This window comes from Cupressus sempervirens, chromosome 6 (assembly GCF_028749045.1).
Source record: "Cupressus sempervirens isolate cs-2001-9-10 chromosome 6, ASM2874904v1, whole genome shotgun sequence".
Lineage (NCBI taxonomy): Eukaryota > Viridiplantae > Streptophyta > Pinopsida > Cupressales > Cupressaceae > Cupressus > Cupressus sempervirens.
The window spans coordinates 262649774-262674740 of record NC_143123.1 but is presented as its reverse complement, the minus strand read 5'-3'; the positions used below and the strand labels follow the sequence as shown (position 1 = coordinate 262674740).

General features: G+C 35.4%; 2 protein-coding genes across 5 annotated transcripts in view; both read left to right on the top strand.

Annotated features, from left to right (window-relative positions):
• Nucleotides 1–24967, top strand: part of LOC149552242 (nudix hydrolase 19, chloroplastic-like) — a 153352-nt gene that overhangs the window by 52055 nt on the left and 76330 nt on the right. For all 4 annotated transcript variants that reach the window (XM_089787765.1, XM_089787763.1, XM_089787764.1 and 1 more), the window contains exons 2-3: nucleotides 5123–5263; nucleotides 5441–5545. In XM_089787765.1, coding sequence (XP_089643891.1) covers nucleotides 5123–5263; nucleotides 5441–5545 — 246 coding nt within the window. The remainder of the gene's footprint in view (nucleotides 1–5122; nucleotides 5264–5440; nucleotides 5546–24967) is intronic.
• Nucleotides 19579–20589, top strand: LOC149552244 (uncharacterized). Its single transcript, XM_089787766.1, has 3 exons — nucleotides 19579–19805; nucleotides 19930–20092; nucleotides 20213–20589. Exons 1-3 carry the CDS (start codon nucleotides 19592–19594, stop codon nucleotides 20214–20216), a joined length of 381 nt encoding a protein of 126 aa, XP_089643892.1. The 5' UTR covers nucleotides 19579–19591; the 3' UTR covers nucleotides 20217–20589.

The following is a 24967-nucleotide window of genomic DNA, read 5'->3' as shown; positions in this document are numbered from 1 at the left end:
TCCTTTGTAGCTCCTATCTGGTGGCTTCGTCCAACGATGGTTTCTTTGGTAGAGGTTTGTTATCTTTGTCCTTGGGGAAAACTGGCAGTTTGGAGTGTGCGTAACCTCGAGAGGATAATGTCAATGATGATGCCATGCTCCGTGCCTTCTTTATAACTTCTAAAAGGGTAGCAAGATTGAAACCTTTTACCCAACCTTTCAGTGGTTCTGTCAGTTCGTCCATGAAGAGCACTATCCGTCGCCTCTCAGAAATGTTCGTGACCAAAACAAAGGAGTTTCTGAAATTCCGTGATGTATTGGTCAATTGATCCAATTTGCCTTAGTTGTGCCAATTCTTTGAAATTAAGTTCCAAATCTTTACCATCAAATCAATCTATCAATCTTTCAGTGAATTTTGCATATGTATTTGATCATGCCCTAGTGTGATGGTGCCGTGATGCCACCATTCATGCGCCACTCCCTCCAAGTGTAATGCTGAGAATTTGATTGCTTCTTCCTTTGGCATTGGATTAAGTGGGAAGTATCGACCTTCATTACCCATGCTTGAGTAGATATGGATTTGGATTCGTCAAATGGTGATAGATTTACCTTACTCAACTTTCTTTTGACATCATTGTTAAAATATCCTCAATTTCGGCCTTTGGAATATCTCATTCTCAGTTCTGCGTATTCTTTGTAGGATATATCTTCCAAATTTGCATTCTTCCAGTCTTCTCTCAAGTGTCCTTGAACCTCCTCAAATGTTGTCTGTTGTGGTACCTCCGTTCGAGAAGGAAAGGACAACATGGAAGGTCGAGAGAGTGTTGGATGAGAGTTTGTCTTACCCGATGCCGAGTCCGCACTGTGACCATTTTGTTCACCGGATATTTTATTGTCTGCCAATTTCTTGGGAGTTTCTTCCATTCTTCGTTGAGTGTCATTGATCTATGCTTGATTCCTCGAAAGATCTCTTAGTAGCGCCAAGAGTTCAGCAACAATGGGTTCTTGTTCTGCCATTCTATCAACTGAATGGGATCTTCTTCTCTTCTAGCTATAAACTCTCATTCACTGTCCACAGGCTGGCAGGATGGTTGGCTCTAATACTACTGTAATGTTCCAATTTCTCTGCAGACACGAGCTTTCACTGTATCCTAATTTCGTTCCCATCAAGTAGTTGGAGGGTGTGGTACAGAAAGTAGGAAGGGTATGATGTCTGAGTTGGCCGTACGCTGCAATTGTGTTAGTCGTACGGTGCAGATTGGTCATATGTTGTCTAGGCTTAGGTCGTACAGTTGGTATAAGGGAGGCCGTACAGTATGGAAAAATAAGCCATATGGTGTAAGGAGGGAGTCTGTGCGGTGATGAGGAGAGGGTACAGTATGAAGATTAAGTTGTCTCTACGGTAGGAGAGATGAAGCCGGGGTGTTTGGGTTGTACGGCATGGCTGGTGGCTATCTTCGTACTGTACTAACTTGTATTGCAGGTATTTTGAATGCGGAGGTTAAGTATATTTCCAAATAATATGCATGCCAAACAAGATTGATTAGATTTGCCAGTTAACTCAGAACAATAAATGGAGTAACGATTCCAGATAACAAAATATATATAATTGTAGACAATGATGGTGCTCCAGATGTGCTAGAGCCAAAGCAAAGTAGAACACAACAGAATAGGCTGAGGGTTGAATCCTACCGAAACCACGAGAGCCAAGTAGGGAAGATCTTTCACTTCTGAAATGGCGAACAACATGGAATCCCAATGAGAATTCACAGTACCAAGAATAATAAATCAAATTGCATATCAACTACTACCTACATGCCGTGTTTAAATACCCGTCTGGGAAAACTTTCCGAGGGTGTACAAAGATAGCCAACGGCCATACCTACTTACAGAAACAATTAAAGATGGGTCCGAGATATAACAAATCATTCGGCCCATTAACAAAGGATTAATTAATTATTTATTTTATGACGAGAGCATTATAAATTTTTCTAGCAGGCAGAAACTTCACATCCAAGTAGACAAAAAAATAGCAATATTCTCAAGTCTACTTTGCTCATCCCTAAATGCCTTTACCATGTCATAATTTGGCTCCAGATTGAGTGTCTTCCTTGAGGGCAATGGGGCCTTACCTTAGCTATCATCTCCACATTTACCTCCACTGTCGGTCTCATCTCCCTGTCTCTCTCCATCGGTGTCAATTCTTCTCCATCATCTCTGTCAATGCACAAGAAACTTCCACTAAAGAAAGATAAAGATGGAAACGCCGAAACTAAAGAATCAACCACCACAGTACTATATAACGGTTTGACAGCAGAACTATTGTTGCAAGATTTGTCCATCCCATTATTACAAGATCCCCCTTCTCCCTTAGAACTCCTTGCTGTATCATGATTATTGTTTGATTTCCCTTCATCATTCGACAATAAACCCTCGTCCTACAGATCCTTCACCACCAGAACATCATTATTCATCAGCATCATCATAATCAAGTATAGGGTAAAGAATGCCTAAAGCCAAAAATCAAGAAATCTTCAAACTTAAGGGCACCCACATGTGAGCCCTAAAACTAGACTCATGAGACTTAGCACAGCAACAAGACTCCAAAAAGAAAAAAGAAGAACAAACTTAGGCAAAATCAATAAACACAAAATCCAAGGCAAACACAAGCCAGCGGTTGTCAGCCAGCCACGCCACTTGGAAGCCTGCAAGTAGGGTATAGATATGGGGTACGATAGTGCCAACACACCCTAGTTGCAGACCTCTCCCATATTAGATCCACTTTCTGGATAAATCTAATTGTTAGCAAGAAGTGAGATTATCATATGAGTTGTAATTATGTATATGTATGGTGATTTTCTATGGTTGATTCCAAGGGGCCAATGGTTTCTTGCCTTGTTGGACCCAAAAGTCTTAGTCTCAAAGTCATTGATTATAGATTGTTTCTTGCCTTTAAAGACCTAAACTTTTTGTACTCAAAATCTGCCCGAATGAACTCCCCAAAAGCTTCCTCACTATCTAATGTTTTCTTTGTTGTCACATTTTACAAGTCTAATCATCTATGTGATTTTTTGGACCCAAGGCTTTATACGTCTCTATTCTTTTGAATCCTTTTTCTCACCTCAAGTGTTTGCGACGAAGACAATTCAAGAAAAGAGTTGTCCCATCTTCATCAAGTTTGTAGGTTGAATGGGTATACCAATCAGAAAATCTCTAGTCTTCAACAAGCTAAATCTAATTTGTGCTTGGTTTCCAATCCCACATCCTCCCAACCTTTGGTGCACTCGGTTGCATCTTTTCAACTTTCCTTTTGTTGAAGGCATCTCCCCAATTGTTTAAAATAATTACTAAAAAAGGCCTTTGTTGTGCCTTTAAACCCTTTTCTACCTTGAAAAAATGTATCCCTCTCATTACGGCTTTTGGGATGTCCTTTTGGAGTAAGAAGTCTACAAGGTTGTGTTTATGTGGCTTACCCTATATTGGTGAAATTGGTTGACTTTTTTAACATTGGAATCAAAGAGCATAGCACGGGCATCAAGCGTGATTATGTCCTTAAATAAGCCTCTGAAGAGCACTCCTCTTCTACTAAGCATCATATTTTTATGGAAACCACTCAAATCTGACTCAAAGGGGACAACTTAAAGAGCAAAATGAAGGAAGCATTAGAAATCTACAATCACCCCACTGACCTCAATCATGATGCAGAGTGGTCTTTAATATGATCTTGGAAAGCCTTATTATCTACCCTCAAAAACCACAACTACCTCCCCATGCTTAACCTTCCTTATTGTGTCATTCCTCCCTTTTTTACCTTGTTCATCCTACTCTCTTCCTCCCTTTTCTGAAACTTTATGTCCTCTGGGCCCACCTCTCCTCCTTTGTGGTCTCTTCGCTTGTTGCCTTGCTTCCTCTTTTGTCTTTACCAGCTTAGCTCTTTTCTTTTTGGTGCTCACTCCCCATCTCTTGTATTTTTATTCCTTTTCTTGCTATTCCTCCTTTTTCAGCATGCATTTAAGTGCATATGGTTTGGTATTAATTGATCTTACATGCGCACACACACATGGTTCCACTCACTACTTCTCTTTTATATATATATATATATATATATACACATACATACATACATACATACATACATACATACATACACTTATATGTATTTGTGTATGTATTCCCATTCACTTTTTCTCTTATTATAATTTCTTTAATCTAAATTTTTGGTTGTAATATTATATTATTAATTTCATTAATATTTTTTGTAATTTATTTTAGGGCCTGGACAGATGCCTATAAATCCCCAAATTAGGGAGACCATAAGAAGCTAGAGCCAGGTTTTGTCTTTTTATAGGGAAAGAGACATTAGAGGGTCAGTTTTCATTCTGAGGTAGCAACTTGTGTTTGTTTTTTCTGTAGGGAACTCTGGCCTTTTTATTGTACGACATGCATGGTATTTTATGAAACTGCATAGTTTATTTTCACTCTGACTAGTTTACTTCTCAGAAACAGCAGATTGAATTTCTTGAACTTTGTGGAAGAGAATTTTGGGAGGAGGCCATGGCCTCTTCTAAAGGAGGAGCCCAAATAATCAGTCAGCCAATTATGTCTGCTGTAGATGGTTAGTGGATCTGATTTGAACGTGGGATGAACATAGAGATTTCTTGAAATTTCTTTTCTAACTGTGATGAAAACACTTAAACCCAATAGTTAAGATATCTCCACATCCTTTTTTCAAAGCGGTCTCTAGGTCCTAGCAAAATATAGACCTTTGTTTGAATTTTAGCTGTGGCCGCCATATTGTAAAGTGATTAAAACCTAGAAACTTGAATAATTCACTTTCATACTAAAAATGCTTAACTCATTCAATTGATTGTTCTTTTGCATCATATGCATGGTCATTAATATTATTATTGGATTAACATCATAGCTTCTAGAATTCTCAAACAGGTGGCTTGGATACACATGATTAACCCTTAGAGAAATTATTAGTTACATTTCTGTTGAATCTATGGCTGGATTAATCTCAGGAATCAACCTTCATCCTTGCTTTATTTCCCCTAAGAAAATGTTTCTTTTTTAAACCCTAAATATTATGTGAATTCAGTTTCAAATATTGTACTTTATCTAACATTATTGAGAGATCTAGGCAAAAGCAATGCTTGAATGGCATGATCAAGTTCAATTCTGTTGCAAATGTGGGACAAAGACATTATTCAAAGAAGATGGAAGAAAAAAAAAATGTGGGAACCATATGTGCAAAAGGAGCCTTTTTCCCAAAATAGATCCAGTATGTTTGATAACTTATTTCACATTTTGTGTCTGTTTTTGTAAATGTGTCTGTTTGGTTTTTCCTTCTTATTGTTATTTTAGCAGATAAAATAGCTATTCACATGTAAAAACTACATCCTGTTGGTTCTGAAGTTCATATGGTTTCATTTCATGAATTATGATGGATTTGGAGAAGGTAGTGATCATGCTCGTTATTGACAAGGTCAACAACCGTGCACTATTGGCTCGCCAAACCCAGTTTTTGTCACATATGTGGAGTTGTCTTGCTGGCTTCATTGACGTAAGCATATCTAACAACCTTGATGACTGTATTCACATTGTGATTAATGATTAAAATTTCTTCTAAGCTGTATCTTGTTTTTTTGTTAAAAATGTATAAGGATAATAGAGGGTAAGCATCCCTTTTACAAAATGCCATCAACCATGTCAGCTTATAAAGTAGAGGGCAGGAACAGTCGTATAATATTAAAATTAGGGGGTGTCAGAAATCTCGAGGAATAGCAGAGTTGATGTCAGAAATCTGCACAAGAAGATAAGATACATTATTGTACATAGTTGAGCATAAAAAAAGACCATGAAGACCATGAACCAGTGCAAAATGAAATATTTAATACATAAATAAACAAGGTTGCATGGGTACTCGTACCCACACCCTTGGTACTCGTACCCACCGAGTACCCACGTACCCAAGTACCGGGTACACGTATCCCACGTACCGGGTACTCGGTGGAGAGCATCATAGCTAAGGACCTTGATTAAGATTCTGATTTTGGTTTCTTATTTTTGTATTAGCTTGTTGTTTATCAAACTTAATTCAATACCAAATCAGTTTGAAACTTTGATACTCATTAACAATAAACTTTATCACTGTTCAAGTCATAAGTTTATCATTTGCAATATGTCATCGTTATATGATTTAGGATCCTCTTGTTCATGTTTAAAGTCTGCCTTCTTTGTTATGCATCTAAGCATTTATCATGTATTATTATTTCAAACATATAGCAAATCTGAAACTGAAAACAATACATTACATTTGCAAACTTTATCACTGTTCTTGTTTTGAAAAACCATTGTCATGACTCATAATTTCAGATTTTTTATAAATATAAAAGTATAATTTTTAAATAAGTTTGACATACCCAAGTACCTCTGTCCCCTATTATGAAAAATACTTTAAACATTAAACATTCAGCAATAGCATATATATATATTTCAAATTTCTTGTTTTGAATGCTCAATGTCATGACTCATGACATATATATTGATTTTTATATTTTCTATAAAATATTAATAAAATAGAAAAAATAGGCATACACACGTACCCCCATCCCCTATTTTGAAAAATATGCGTACCCATACCCGTCCCCGTTCCCGTACCCACGTACCCATGCAACCTTGTAAATAAACCATTGATGCCCTCAGAAATCTTTTCTGTTACCTTCATCCTCAATGCTTCTTAAAAAACAAGTTTGCAGGCCTGGCAGGACGTTTGAAGATATGCATCCTCTGTTTAGGGATATACCATTGACATTATGTACTTATCTAGAAGAAATTGTGGCCTTCAACAGAGAAATTTTGGTAAACAGTTTGCTTGTAGAAGACTCCCTGAAAGGATACTTTGACTCAGATGCAGAAGCTGGATGTTTATTTAGAATCTTAGGTTGTCAAATAAATAGTTTCTTAGTGTATCAATTCCTATTGCTGCAATAAATTTTTTGTTTTCTTTTGCTGTTTCTCAAGTCAGAAATTTGAGCTTTACCTCTATATCTTGTACACGAGGATTTAATAAGAATTCTCTCTTCTTCTGTTCAATATATGATGTTTATTATGCACATATCTTTGAGACCTTTGCAAGAACCTTCATATTAAACTCCCAAATAAACATCAGTATCTTTGCAAATTGAAATCTCTCACAATATCAGAACAAACAATCTCTTTGACAAAATTGCTAGAAAAGATTGCAAAGTTTGGGTAAAAACCAATTGAGAGGGTTTTACGCAAAACCACACTTCAAACAAGTCCAAATTTTCTTTTTTGGTCAAATTCCAACATGCTATTGTGTGCTTTTTTACTTGTCAAAGCTTGCCTTGACCTGTGCTATGTTGTTTGTTGTTTTCTTCCAAATCTGCTAGCCCTTGAATGTAGACACATGTTCATGAATCCAATTGTATTCAAGAATCAAATTTAAGAGGAAAAATGACCTCATTATTTTCTAGACACCTTTGATGCATTTTGTAATTGAATTTTGCATAAAAATGTGTTTAAAAAAAATATTAAGTATATTTTAAAGTTGCTAAGCTTTTGCCAGGTCAAGAATTTGGGCTTGCCAAGCACTTTCCAAGTCTGAGTTTCCGAACTACCGAGCGAAGCAATAATTGCACATATATGTGGAAAAACCCTTTTGATTAAACATTCCACCACTAAAGAAAGTACAAACCTTTATCTTAAATGGAGAGTAGAATAACACAACGTCTTCTATCAATACAACACTTCAACTGCCAAACATGTAAAAGATACCGTCCATTATCGAAAGGCCTTAATGTATAAGAAAATATAATCTAGATCCAATATGATAGGCTTAAACCATGAGCCAAGTAGTCAACTTGCAAAAGATCTTAATATGTGTTCAACAGTTGTTGGCATATTATTGGAACCCTCAAGAATTTTCTCTCAGACTTAATGGTCCAGCTTCACTAAAGGAAAAAACAACCCACCAAATAGAAAAAATAACAACCATCTTGTTGGTTCCCAAAACCACAGATTGGAAATCCAAGAGCCTGTCACTTCTCCGATAAGACTTCTCAATCAGTTCTGGCCAACGAACGAGAATACTTCTTGATTCCCCTGCACTTCAGGCTCCGCTACACCTAGGCGGGTAGACCTTATCCTTGAACCAGAGCACTTGGTTCAGAGCTTTTCTATAGCGAATTTAAGCTTTGGAGTTCTCCGGTTGGCAAGGTCCTCGAACTCAATCAAAATAAAACTGAATACTGGATAATGGTTGAATGTTTTGTTAAATTGAATAATAATTAATTTGATGCTTGTAGGAAGGAAATTATAGATTTTCTGACTTAAATAATAAAAAGACTAGTGCTTCTGCTCATCCGGGCAATAGAGTCAACTTCAGTGAATTTTCACATACAACTTCATAATGGTTTACACACTTTACTGCCATCAATTAAATAATCAAAATGCGATAGATCAAATATATACGTGATCTTAAATTAGTCCAGATTGCACTTTAACTCCTCTGGCAGGGAGACAAACTGGACACAGATATGAAAATGATTTAATAATTCACAATATCTGCGATGATCAAATTTAAAATGCTAAATGACCATGTCCACTTATCCGATATTTAAATTGTATACAAAATTTTAGAAAATAATTACAAAGGACGATTCGCCTGTAGTTTTAATCTCCACGCATTTAATAATAAACAAAAAAATATTTTATTTTATTATTAAAATAAAATAATAGAATTTATATTACAAAGTCATAATGTAGCCCTTATCCCTCCGTACAAGTAAATATAAGATATCTTATTTATATCTTTTAATTTACAAGTTGCGTCTTTTTAAAAAGAAAAGACACACCTTTATAATTAATAGAGCTTTTATAATTCCTATCGAACCTTTTAAAATGGTACCTCTTCATAATTTTAATAAATTAAATGACCATAGTTTATTGCTTGAAATGAAATAATTTTATTCTTCATAGCCCCCGTTAATTTCAAAGGTTTAGTTTTGATTTTTGAGGGCTCATAGGGATCCGCGGGTGACTTCCTGCAGAGATCCTTCCAACATCGTGCAAACACATCATGTATCAGAAACACCACAGTGTGCTTCAATATGAAGATTCAATCTCGATTAATCCTTATTACCTGTCCTTGTCATGCGGCATCCGTCCCTTTTCATCGTTCTACAAATTGTTAAAACTCCAAATTTCCAGTGCTTATTTCCGAATGTTCTATGTTTCTTGGTGCCAGATGTCACTGTGAACATATCTGATTCCCGTAATGCTTGGCAACAGGACCATTACTTGAAGGCGCTCGGTTTCATTTTCGCATGGTCTTCATGTCTTCAATCTATGTATGGTTAGGGAATACCTATGTGAGACGGTCCACGATGGCTTCATCATTTGTTTGTTGTGTATGGAGGTGTCTCGACACATATTTATATTGCTTTCCCTTACCCGTCCATTGGAGATGGACTTCAGACCTTCATTTTTTATCTGTAATATGTTCATAAATATTTGTTCATTGCCACTTCACAGTCTGTATGAGCACCATTCTAGTCTGGACTACATGTTATTTTTTCTTGAACCAACACTTTCTTCATTCCAAGTCTTATATATAAACTATCATAGTTAGGAGAAGTTCATCCTATACAGCTTTATACTCGATGCTTATTGCCATTCTTACTTTTATTCCATCTGATTGACATGATCGATGACACCAATAATTGGTGCCTTACATATTGTTTATACTTTCAATGAGGCTCAGCTTATGTATATTTTTTACTGATCACAGTGAACTCTATATACTATTATGTGTCTTGTGGATAATGATTTCCAATTTAGTAGAGCAGACTGGGTTATCAAATGATGATGGGGCGCCGAGAAAAATGCTATCATATTGATTCAGGCAGATTTGGGTAAGTTCGGTGAAATCATTCTACAATCTTGGTTTAGTTCTTGAACGAGATATACATTCATACTAATTGACTGTGCTATCGAATTGTGTCCTGATCCATTTCTCGCCAGAATATACAGAACAGATGAACCCATAGGATCTGCTCATGCTAAGGTGCCTTTGCTTGTACATACATGGAAAACTGGAGCCTACGAATTGAATTCACACCTACATATCAAGAACAACCACAACACTCACAGGGAATGCTATGAAGAATGGATCGCACAAAAACCAATGTGCATTTATAGAATGATATCATATCAACTGTATTGTTATCCTTCAACGCCACTAATTTCAACACCAATGTTCACTCTTAAATCATACCAACATCATTACTAAAATGAAGGTAAATTGGGCTCCACCACATCCAATTCCGAAACAAACAATCAATTTTGCACAGATTGTCATAGATGCTTTCGTACACCACCCACAAATTTCATAGATATGTATCATATATAATATACTTTCTGCAATCCTTTGTATATTATATTTGTATATATACATCTCTAGATATTACATTTATATATCATATACTAGTATATATGTATATTATATATATCATATATAATATATATTATATATATATACATACATATATATATATATATATATATATTTTATTTTTTATTTTTTATACGTACTCATTTTTCCCTAAATATAAATACAATGTTTATAAGTATTTTGTATGTGTGATTGAGCTTATTTTCTTGGGTCTTTCCTTTTGCCTTTTGGTTGGTTTTCATGTTTCCCTTGGGCTATTTTGTTCTTTTTTCTCTTTAGTTTGCTTCTTTTCTTCTTCTTTTTTCTCTGTCCCTTATGCTTCTCTCAATCCACGTGCCCCCCTTAGTGCCCCACTTTCTCCCCTCTTCTTATAGTCCTTTGGTCTGCAATCTTATTCTTTATGACATTCTTACACTCTCGATGATGGATCATGGAGTATGATCCGAAAAATTGATGGTTAAAAATTTATACACAATCTTGGCCCAGAAAGACAATTGCATACTTCATGGATTGTGGAAATCTCCTATCTTCAATATTATAGATGATTTAACAAATCTTAGAATATTAGAACTTGTTGTAAGTTTAAACCCTTCTATTTCATGCCATGTGCCCAATGATGTCTTAGCACGTTTCCTCCAACATTATGCCTCATATGTATATTTCAAATCACATAAAAAGTAATAATCAATTATAACCACTCATTTCATTTAAATATCTAAGTTTACCCTCTGTATGATCCTTGGAGATGCACATATCATTAATCAACCATTAAATAGATAGATTACAATATTCTAAAGTGATTGCAAAATGAATATTACTGTTATAACCCCTAGCAATATTTCCCATAAATTTGTATATAATTAGCTAAAACTTACAGAGTGGGAGAATCATAAAACAAATCAATATATTGATATGACGGATTTAGAACAGCTGCAACCAGAAGTATTCTTCACAGAAAGAAAAGAACAATTGCCATACATGAAGATAGTCATTGACATCTTTACAAACACTTGACAACCAACGATTTAATTGCTGATGAAAGTTTTTTATGCAAATACTACATCGTCCCCTTTATGAAATGGGATTTAATTATATAAATAATATTAAAAAAAATAAAATTTAAAATTTCTTCAAATGTGTAGTATTGTAGTTGAATCACTTCATTGTTGAAGTAGCCACCAAGGTTCAAATCCTTGCTGGCCTTCTGCCTTCACTGGGCCATTGATCTTGCGGGTTTGAACAATTGAAGTTTAGGGATGAGATCCCGCATTTGTAGCCTATTGCAAAGGGGAAGACATGATGAAGGGGTGTGACTCTGCCCTGCATGGGAGGTTATAAAGGGGGGGACGTTTCCTTCAAGGAGGACATTCAAGTGAGATCAATCTGGGGAATAATATATTATTCTCAAAGGCAACAATGAAAAGTGGTGACCCAATCCTTAAGAAAGGTGGCGACCCTTTTGCCTATGAATAATACAGGAGGATTTATTCCAAGCATTGGAAGGGATACATTGTGTTGTGAATCAAGGGATAAGTGATTAGTACTCAATCAGCAACCAGTACTCATTAAACGGCATATCAGAGTAGAAGGCATTGAAGAGAAAAAGGTAACTTCAAACGACAGATAATAAGGATCACAGAATTATACAGCATCACCAACACACTTAACTAAGGTTCTACTGAAGGAAATCACAATCTGAATGTGACACCCAAACTGACAATACACAGTCAAGGGGTCTTACAGCAGTATGAACGTCATACAGATCTGTCTCAATTATATATTTTTTGATGTCTTTATTAGACTAACTTCCTTATCCTTCATTAAGCATATATTATTTGTGTACATATATGAAAGGAATAATGATATAGCCTATGTTGATCGTGATGTTATATAACTTATTACTGATAGTTATATGGCCATGATGACAATCATATTAAATGTTTTTAACTGTTTTAAATCCACCTTGTGAGGGAAAGGGCCCAAGGTGTAAGAGCACAGTCGCATGGGGCTAGTGAGGAGGTCATTCGAGTAGGACTGTTTCGGCCTAGGAAAAGGAGGCACTCATAAGTCAAGTCACAGCGAGACAGGATATGATTAGGGAAAGTAGATACAAGTTGCTGAGCAAGGGAGTCGTGGTATACATCCCACTTGGCTTGGTTTAGAAATGATTTCGGGTGGACTCATCATGTCCCTATCCCAATATGTTCTATAATATGGTTTGATTATATGTTTAGAATCTAGATATATGGATGTACATGTATTGCATAAGTTTCCCTTTAGGTTGTTTTGCAAGATCCCCATCTAGGATTGTGTTATTGAAGAAAACTGTATTTGGTGTGCCAAATTCCTAACCTTGGTTGCAAATGTGATTTTAGGGGAAATTCTAGCTCAAATCAGAAAGGGGACATTGCAAATACACAGCTGAAAACAAAATTTTGCTAGCCTTCAGTTTTTTGAAGATTCTCATATTCATCAGAATTTCGACAACTCAACCAATTTGTCGCATACATGGTTGTAGAATTGAATTGCCTTGGTCTGAGTGCTTGACCAATGATATTTCACGTCTGATATATGGATATAGAGATGTCCAAACCTTGATTACTCTGCTTTTATACCTTGCAAACTGTTTTATAGTTGATTATTGTTAGGTTTCCTGAGGATCGCTGCAAATGTAATAGTACTGCCTTCTTCGGTATGTATTTTCCAAATGCATTAATCTCTTTTTATGAGGAATAAATCAAGAAGAGACATGTCCCTTCATGGGACATGAATAGAGGGACATGCCTATTCATCAAGATAATTAATATAATAGCAAACTTAAGTGTGTGTGTGTGTGTGTGTGTGCGCGCGCGTGTCTATTTATATATATATATATATATATTTAATTATATTAACTTGATCTCATAGGTTTATCCTACTAAAGCTACCAAAACATCAACACTCCCTCTTAGCTAGGGAGGATAAACATATGATGATATATTAACTCAATGTAATATATGAATAACTTTGATCAGAAGATATTCAACATTTTGATATCTCATTTGATATCATGAGTCTTGGTCTCCCAGAATATCAATGATATTCACCAAATACTCTGAGTAATGGTCTTTAGAGTATCAACACTTGAAACTCACCATGTACTCAATAAGGTAATGGTCTATAGAATATCAACATATGATAATTCACCATTTTGATATCATATTTGAGTATTGATTTACTGAATATCAACATACGATATTCACCAAATACTCTTTGAGTAGTGGTCTCCAGAATGAGATGCAAGATATTCACCAAGTACTATGAGTAATGGCCTCCAAAATATCAGTTGTATGATATTCACCACGTATGCTATATAATGGCCTCTAGAACATCAACTTTGCATAACATTCACCATATACTCGAAATTGTTTATAAGGTATGTGCACACGCATTCTCATAATGCTTACCATATAAACATCCACAATGAATAAGTATAATCTATTATGATCTACATAGACATCGTAAGATATCCATCATAATACAAAAATTAAGTTATTATAAGATCGTCGCCTTTCAATAACTGATACAAATACAAGTGATAATCATTTGCAAGTCATCACTTCCTCATGATGTACATAGGAGGTAGGCCCATTAAAATCACACAGTCAAGGGGTATACTCATGAATTGCAGTCCTCTTGACCGCTACAATTTATTGATCATTGGAGAATCCTTCTCAATGTGGTTTACTCCCTCTGAATCAATATGTTCGAGATCATAGAAGGTTGACTGAACCATATCCTCTATTTGCTCCCTCTCTATTAAGGTTGCCTCTAATGAAATGTCAGGCTCCCTCCAAATCTCAATCTCCCTCTTCTTGTAGTAACATTCTCAGAGGAAAAAATCAAGGCACATAGCTTGATAATAATTCTGCATAATAATATAAGATCATCTCAATATAATATAGATAAATGTATATGCTTTGAACATATAAGCATATCTTCCATTTTCTATATGTATATACTATGATCTATATTTTCAATATAATATTTCCTTTATTAATATCTGATAAAAATCTAAGATACCAATTTCATTTATATTCATAACAAATTGTTTAGAAAATATATTTTACTTTATTTACAAATATAGTCACCATATACTTTACATTATACTATCTCATATAATATAACTAAGAAGTAATTATTAATAATGACACATCACTTAAATAGTATTCTAATGATCGAATAATGGAAGGAATTTACATATACTTACCTTGAATATCACACTCTGTGAGTTCTTTGTTATGTATGCAATGCTAGGAGTAGCAAGTTTCCTTATATATGAACCTGATGACATTAGACGACTTCTTTTGTTGCAGGAAGGCAGACTGTGGAGGTACACAACAGGTGCTAAATGTTGCTCCATCTTTGAACTCATGTAACTCCTTCAGAATGCTCAAGGATAGCATATGAGTCGAAGAGAGTATGTAATTCTCCATTTCCCCCGTCCAACACTCCTAATCCCAACATTCCTTGAAGTTTGATATTTACCAATTAACATCAAGTTAAGCATCGTGATTAAATTCCCCTTAAAACTGTAGCATGTCCGATTAGTTGCTATGTGTACAGAGACACTTGTTAGATGTGATGGAATTCTCTTGATGCCTATGAGGAATAGCCTCTATCTCTTTGATGTTGCTTGTTTCCTTTGTAGCGGTTGTTGTATTTACATTAACCAAGAAAGCCACTACTTCCCTGTCAAGAACCCTTGATTTCTTTACATTTCTATTTGTCAATGGTATGATGAACTTCATTACTTCCTTATGCAGTTAAATTCATTGTGTCAACCATATATGAGCATTATGTCTGGAAGATGTCTTTCTGTCCCTATGTGTCCTTTCCAACAAGAGAATGGTGCCAACACACCCGAGTGAACTTGTTCGACAAAAGAACAATGCACACCTTGATGTAACTCTTGTCACTACAATTTTCCCTTATGTCCACTTGAACTCAGTGCTTCCCTTAAATAATGCACACGTCTTTTCTGAAAGCGAGGCCAAAATGAAAGATAGGTGTCCTCATAGATAGCTTGCTAGTTGGGTTCCAATCTTTACCAAAGATGGTGCCCATATGGAAAACAATCAACCCTGTTCAAAATGGAATAGGTCACATGGTTCAAAACTGGCATTCCTGCCTTGTTTGCAATCTTTCTTGCCACTGACATGAATTCACACAATCTGACTTCAGTGCGAACATATTTTTCAACCTGTGAGTCCCACACATGACTGTGAGTAGTGAAGACAAGGGAACACCCCAGCAGTTCATTGTGAATATCATTAGATGTTCATACGGGTTTGGAAAACATTGACACAATCTTTCCTTGTACATCAGACTTGGCAGGGTCAACGTGTCTTCTATTTAAAACACCCACTGATCTTGCTACCATCTTTTGTATCTTTTGAAGATTTGCATCACATTAGATTCCCCATGGATCATTGCCTCCCAATCCATCTCTGAGCAGTGTACTAAGCCAGATCAATGTTCAATGCCTGCCTACACGCCAAATAGCTGTTAATTTCATTATTCCATGTTTTTCACCACAGCTATTTCTGATCATTTTACATTTGAACCTGGCTCTGATACCATGTTAGGTTTCTTGAGGATTGCTGCAAATGTAATAGTACTGCCTTTTTCGGTATGTATTTTCCAAATGCATTGATCTCTTTGTACGAGGAATAAATCAAGAAGAGACATGTCCCTTCATGGGACATGAATAGAGGGATATGCCTATTCATCAAGATAACTAATATAATAGCAAACTTAAGTGTGTGCATATATATATATATATATCATTTTAATTATATTAACTTGATCTCACAGGTTTATCCTACTAAAGCTACCAAAACTTAAACAATTATGGTGAATATTTGTAATATTGACTGCCAAAAACTTGTGTTTTCCTTTCAACTAACCCATCCTTCAATTATGCCTCCATAAATACCACCCATACAGAAGTTGTATTTTCCTTTCAACTAACCCATCCTTCAATTATGCCTCCATAAATACCACCCATACAGAAGTTGTAGTTGGCTCTAATCTCACAAAATATATTCAGTCCAATACTTCATCACTTATGGCTTCCACATTTGGACAGCAACCAACATTGGAAGCATAGGAATTCAATATTGAGAAACCTATGCAATAAAAAATGATCTTCCCTTACAGTATTAAACCTCATGAAATCTGCAAAGGAGGCCCTTCATTTACTGAAACCCATAAAGTGCATCAATCCTGAAGCCAAGCATGAATGAAACAGATCCATATTTCTGTTGCTTTTAGATTGCTCCTCTAATATGTACTGTTATGGATGATGCGATGGTGAACGAATGTGAATAGATATTTAATCTTGTATGTGTAATTCTCTTTGCACATGATCAAATCAAGTCAGCCTTGTATCATCTCTATAAAGCTAGGCTGGCCCTAATTAAAAAAATATTTTTCTTGAAAAAGCTATAAGGGATGCAATATGATCCACGATATGCTTAGGTCCCTTGATTGCTTTAAAACATAAGTTGTGAATCCTTTGCAAGCTTTCCACTAATAGAATACAAAGTTTTTCTAATAGTTTATGTTCTTAAAACATGACAACATCTAGCCTCCTTAGTAGCTTAGTATCTTGAAGCTTGGTGATGTAAAGTTTCACTCCTCCATGATTTTCAATTTTGGGGTTGTATATCCTTTGCAAAAATGGTATAGAATGTTACCATTCTTTCCAAATCAATGTCATCAAGGAAATCATCACTGGACAATCATTGTAGGCAACTGAGTAAAAAATGGCAGTTTGTTGATTACAAAACAAAATTATGGAATGCAACCAAATTATTGAAGGCATCCATTAAGCTGACATTATGAATTCAACCAGATTCACCGATATTACAACTACAAAATTAAAATATATATAACCATATATTTAATATAGGACTACAAAGTCAATAAGGAGTTCAAGTAGGTCCCAAATGGGTATTATTGTTGTTATTCTTCCCCATAATGACCATTGGGAAGAACATGAAGTAGATCTCTAAGCTCCTAGAACCTTTTATAAGTTAGAGTCTTTGTGAAGATATTTGTTATCTAATCTTCTATACTGCAGCACACCATTTCAATCAAACCTTGTTGGACCAAATCTTTGATATAGTGATGTTGTATCAATGTGTTTGTGATTTTACCATGAAATATTGGCTAATTTGTCATTTGTATAGCAGTCTTGTCACAATACAATAAGGTAGGTCCATTTTGTATTTGGTGTAAGTCTTCTAATAGTCTTCTCAACCATACTGTTCGACAAGCTATTGATGTTGTGGTTTTTTTCCTCCCTCTTATGTAGAAAGGGATATTGTTGGTTGTTTCTTGGATTTCCAAGAGAAAACTGCAGAACCAAGGCTAAAAGTGTAAGTAGAAGTAGACTTCCGATCATTTGTAGAATTTGCTCATTTAGAATCTATATAGCCAATCAATCTGGCATTCTTTGAATGCTGAAATTTGAGACCATAACCCAATTTTATTTTAACATTTTTAAGAATCCTTTTGGCTGCATGCCAATGTGTTTCCTTAGGCTCTGACATGAACCTAGAGACCAAACTCACTGCATATGTGATATCTGGGTGATTACTAGTCAAGTAGATCAAAATTCCAATTAGTTAGTTGCATAGTTCTGAGAATTGCCTGAAAATCGCCTGAATTGCCGGTTTGGCGATTCGGTTCAGACTAGGCGAATTTTTTTGAATCATGAATCGTCTCGGCCGATTTTTTGGCATGAATTGCTTGAATCGCCGATTCAGGCAATTCATGCCAAAAATCACCTGAATCGGTCCTAAAAATCAGCCATGGCATGCAATAAAGTTGGCTTCATTTAAAAAAAAAAAAACACATTTTTTTTTGCTTTTCTTTTTGGCCTTTCCTCTTTGTTTTAACCCTAAAGGACCTTCTAATTGTTAAGCATGAGTAAAAGAGAGGAAAAGTGTGAGAGAAGAAGAGAAAAGAAAAACCACAGGTTTCCATCTAGCAAGAAGGAAGTGCACCAAAGAGATCAAAAGTCCATTTGGGGAGGCCATAACTTGCATTGGGAGCATTAAGGAGTCAATATCAACACTCCTCAACTCATTTGCAAGAGGTAAGTGCTGATTTTTTTTTGCATGTTAGTGTATTATGCATTTTTGGTTAAATTTTTTTAGTTTTCATTTGCAAATCTTGAATTTTTTTAGTTTTACTAAATTGCAAACTAGGGTTTGTTGTTTTGTAGCTTTTGTTTATTAGTTTCAAACTTTGATATTTTACATGAATTTTCTTATTGCAGCAGCCCTTTGCTTTCATTTTCTGCAATGGGTAAAAAAGATGAATGTTGGAAATATACTGAAGAGTTTCCTTGAAGAAACAAATTTCAAACGAAATGTATGTCTTGTAAATAACTAAATTCTGGAGGTATTTATAGATTCAAATACCACATTGCTGCTATACCTAGACATGATGTTACAATTTGCACTAAACAAATTGCTGAGGCAACACACACTTGTTTAGTGGAATTAGAAAAATATGCACAAGAGAAATTGAATAAGAAAATGCAATTTGAAGGGTTAAGGGTTATTGGCTCCCATGCTCTCGTAGCCGCATCTGCATCTGCATCAGCTTCCACATCCGTAAGTTGTATTGGAGAGGGTTCTTCCAGGCCTCCTTTTCGTCCTAGTTCTAGTGCTCATGCGAGTGCTAGTTCTAGTCGGTCTTATACTGAGACTAAGTCCAACTCCAACCTATTGCGGCCTAGAGTGGGGAAAAATAGAGTGGATAGTTACTTTGTGCCCCACACTACTCTTGGCTCACAGCCCATGCTTGAGGGCATGGGTTTGAATAAGAAGATTCATGGTGCTGCCAAAAAAGAGATTTGCAAATTTTGGTACTTTTGCAACATTCCATTTGTTGTAGCCAGGTAATTGATTCTTTTTTCTTTGTTTTCTTTAAAGTTAAACTTAAAAGTAAAACTTTAATTATATCTACTTGTTTTATGATTAATTGATTAATCATAGATTACAAGCTTCCATAATTATTTGACATCTAAATTTTTAATCATTCTCTATTTGTGATAGGGTTGCTTATTGGCAAAACATGATAGATGCAGTTGCTATTTGTGGTCTAGGGTTTAAAGTCCCAATTGAGGCTGAGTTGAGTGGATACCTGTTGGATGATATGGTAGAGGATATGAGGTTTGAGCTTGAGGAGAACCGAAAAGAGTGGATCGAAAAGGGTTGCACCATCATGATTAATGGTTGGACAAATAGGAGGAATAGAACACTCCTTAATTTTCTTGTATCCTGTGGAGGTGATTGATCATTCTACTTTCCTACATACATAATTGTAAATTGTGATTGAATATATTGTATTTCAAATTTTGATTTGTTGATTGCTAATTTGTTGATGGTCCATTATATTTCATTGTTTTGTAGGATATACTATGTTTCTCAAATCCATTGATGCTTTCGCTCATATAAAAAATGCCACATACTTGTGTGAGGTTATTGAGGAAGTCATAGCAGAGGTGGGGGAACAACATGTGGTGCAGGTGGTGACGAATAATGCAACAAGTTATGTTGTTGCAGGTAAACTTAGGTAAACTTTTAACTTTTCAAGTTTTGAAAATAAATTTATTTGAATTTTGAACTTTTTCTAATTCTAAGTTTCCTAAGTTCTAACATGTTTGAATTTCTAATTAACTTAAAATTGTTGTAGGTAAACTTTTGATGGAGAGGCACCCCTCCATATTTTGGTCCCTTTGTGCGGCACACTGCATTGACCTCATGTTGGAGGAAATTGGCAAGCTTGAGTGGGTCAAGTCATGCCTCGAAAGGGAAAAAAATATATGCAAGTTAATTTATAATCATTCATCTGTGCTTAGCACAATGAGGAAGTACACAGGAGGCAAGGAGTTAGCTAATCCACGCATCACAAGTTTGCCTCGAATTTCATCACACTGCAGTCTTTGTTGACATCAAGGGACGATTTGAGGAGCATGTTTATTGGGTGGGAGTGGATTTCATCTTCCTATGCTACGACCACTGCAGGGGTAGATGTGGTGAATTGCATATTTGATGATGATGGATTTTGGAAACCTGCTAAAGAAATCCTTTAGGTAAATTTATTGCAATTTAACATTTAGTATTTTACAGTTTACTATTTAGTATTTAGTATTTAATATTTAATTTTTTAATGATTTAGTTTTACTTTAAGTTATATTATTTTATATGTAAGTTTTGACTCATTTTCATTTTACTTTATATGCAGGTCACTAAGCCCCTTGTATCTCTCCTACGAACTGTTGATGGGGAGAAGCCCTCTATGGGCTACATATATGAGGGCATGAATAGGGCCAAGGAGACCATTAGAGCTCAGTATGCAGGAGTGCAGGAGAAGTATGCCCTTATTAGGGATATCATTGATAGGAGATGGTAGCATTAGCTCCATTGACCCATCCATGCAACAACTTACTTTTTTAATCCGACATTTCGTTTTCGTCTTGACTTCAAGGCAGATGAGGAGGTTCTCACTGACTTATATATAGTGATCCAGAGGTTGAGTAGTGATGAGGATAGCGCAATTGCAAACATTGAGCTCGACAAGCTCACCAATAAAGAAGGGCCACTTTTCTCTGGCAGGATGGCCATAGATGCTCGGACAACAATACAACCAAGTAAAAATTAAATAATATATTTATGAATCTAAAGTTTATGACTTATAAGTTGTGCATTTTAAATTTTAACTGTTGATTATGTAATTTTAAAGTTGTAAATGAGACTAATTGTTTATGTTTTCCCTTATTTTAGATAGATAGGGGCAAATGTTTGGGCCTACAACCCCAAAACTTCAAAAAATTGCCATCCGTATTTTGAGTCAGCCAAGCAGCGCTTCTGGATGTGAGCTTAGTTGGTCCATGTTCGAGCACATCCACTCGAGGAGGAGAAAGAGGTTGACTATGCAGAGGTTGAATGATCTTGTCTTTGTTCATTACAACCTTCGTCTTAGGATCAAACAGATTTTGGGCACTAACTCCTCTCCGATCATTCTGGACGAGATTGATTCAGAATTAGAGTGGCTCATAGAGGTTGTGGATCCAGTCTTCATTGAGGAAGACCCTGAGTGGGTTGACTATGTGGATATAGAGGCTGAGGCTGTGGCCATGGCAGAGGAGGCAGCTAGAACACATTCAGGCACTAGTAGACGCACATGTGCATGCACAGACACAGGCCGTAGCGATGTTGTTCATGACCCCATCTTACATGTGGGGGATATGGCTCGGCGGTCCTCTAGGACCTACCTTAGATGCCTTTCTAGTAGGCAAACTGGATACTCAGAGGCTAAGGTTGAGGTTGCGACCGAGCTTGAGGATGATGACGAGGCTTGAGTTAGAGCCTTGTTTTTTATTTTGTTTATAGATATTGATACTGATAGACATACGTTTCATGGATCTTCATCTTAGATTCTTACATACATTTATGATTTGATGTCTTATGGATCTTCATCTTACATACATTCTATGATTTGAATCATTATGATCATATGATTTCTATTTACTTCAGCTAGCCTACAATTTACATTTTACATGTAACATAGTTACGTATGTGATGGATTTATCATTTATGTTCCATGTTTATGCATGTTAAGGTTTAACTTCTATTTGATGATGTTATAATGTGTAAGTTTTATTCAATAAAAGGTGCATAAAATAAGTTTTAAATTGTTCAAATCTCTAAATTTAAAGGGTTTTTTAAAATTTGCCGATTAGGTTGAAGAATAACAATAAGATAAAAAGAGTAAAAGAGTAAATAGTTGGACAAGGAGCCACAAGGATCACACTCTAAGGACAAAAGAGAAAAGAATTAGAAACTAAAAATGAGCACCAATTAAATAAAGTTTTAAATTTTTTTATTTTATCCTCTGATAATATCAATGTTATATAAGAACATATAATATATGATATAACTAAAAGTGTGCATTAAATCATATACTAACGAGAGATATCAAGAATATAATAGAATATATCAAATATGTAGGCAGAAGATATGAAATGGACAAAGATGATATATACATGTTTGTTTATATATATATATATATATATATATATATATAATGTGTGTAATATGTATTTAACTATATGTGAGTGGGTATTTTTATTGCATGTATTTAATACTATATGTATTTATGTTGTGTGTATATACATACATACATACATACATACATATATACATCCATACATACATATATATATATATAAATATAAATATATATGTATATATATGTATACATAAAACTGTATAAAAAGTGTATATATATATATATATATCTGTGTGTGTGTGTGTGTGTGTGTTTACATACACGCATGTGACATACATACATATACATATATATGTATATATGTATATATTAATATACATACACTATATGTGTGTGTTTTATGTGTTGTGTGGACAAAATTAAGAGAAGAAGATGAGGCAAAGAAACAAGGTGGAAATAAATTAACTGAAATGTCTTCTTCCACTTTTTAGTTAATTTATTTCCACCTTGTTTCTTTGCCTCGTCTTCTTCTCTTAATTTTGTCACAACACATAAAACATACACATATAGTGTATGTATATTAATATATACATATATACATACATATATATACATGTATATATATATATATACATGTATATATGTATGTATATATGTATATATACACATATTTAGGTATATATATATACACACAATATAAATACATATAGTATTAAATACATACACACACATATTACACACACATTATATATATATATATATAAACAAACATGTATATATCATCTTTGTCCATTGCATATCTTCTGCCTACATATTTGATATATTCTATTATATTCTTGATATCTCTCGTCAATATATAATTTAATGCACACTTTTAGTTATATCATATATTATATGTTCTTATATAATATTGATATTATCACATGATAAAATAAAAAAATTTAACACTTCATTTAATTGGTGCTCATTTTTAGTTTCTAATTCTTCTCTTTTGTCCTCGGAGTGTGATCCTTGTGGCTCCTTGTCCAACTATTTACTCTTTTATTCTTTTTATTTTATTTTTATTCTTCAACCTTGGTGTGTGTGCAATCTTTCTTGCCTTGGTCCCTTTATCTTTTGGGTCAGCCATCATCTGCAACTTACTTTGTTTTGCATCTCTTGCTCTTCATCCTGATGATGGATCACATAGTGTGATTCGAAACGTTGATGGTAAAAATCTTAACACAATCGAATCCAGAAATATATCACTACAAAGAATCTTGACTTGGTAAAAGGGGAATTGTGGTGTATGGACTATAAGGAAGAGGGCCACAAAGGGCTCCTGCCCAAAAAACAATTTTGCGATATTTGCCAGGTTATGGGACATTCCACAAAGGAATGCCCATTCAATATGAAGACAAAGGGACATCAACAAATATTACTGACGCAAGAAGTGTCCACTACAGAAGCAGGAACAAACACAAACAATGACGCAACCTCTGGAGGATATCGTAACAATAACCGACGCAGTCGAGGTGGTAATAATAATAATAATAATGGAAGCCAAAGTCGGATACAGTACGACTCGAGTGGACGGCTGATGATACAATGCCGTGCATGCAACCTTTGGGGCATTTCGCCAGACACTGTACCACGAAGGAACCCCATAGCTATTGTGTAGATGGTGCGGTCTAGGAGACCATGAAGATTCAAAATGCCCTAAGCAAGGGGTGAACTTGTTAATCATTAAAACATGTGATGAGGAGATACTAGCCATGACTCGCGAACAATCACAGAAGGCAACATACCCAGATGCAGAGAAAGAAAAGAAGAGGTTGCAACAAGCATGAAAGACACTGTCAGCACCTCGAAGAGGAATCTGGCAAAACAAACTATTATAAGGTGGGTAATGCAAATGGAAGTTCTTATGAAATTAAATGACCTTACAATGCCTCAATTACAAATGATGATATTGAACATGACACCACTCCCAAAAGCAACTGAAGAAATAGGAAAGGATGGCAGCGAATGACTATAGCAGACCCAATGCTACTGCTACCCACTATGGGAAGACATCCTACAGTAGCAGAGATGGGTATATTGGGAACCATACTTACGGACACAATCATAGATGGAGTGTCAGGAGTAAACGTGCTATCGGAGGATATATGGAAAAGGTTGGGACAACCTATCTTGTGGCCACCTACATTTCAACTACTCATTGTCGATCAGCACGGAATCAAGCCCTTAGGGACCTTGATGGCGCAACTTGTAACCATTGGAACACAACCATTCTTATTGGATTTCGTGGTCATTCCATTAAAAAGAAAAGGGTATGACACCATCCTTATAAGGGGCTGGCTGGTACAGGTGAAGGTGAAACATGATTGGAAACGAAATACCTTGTCTATGGAACGTGGAGGCCAAAGATTTGTAATCGACTTACACACACAAATG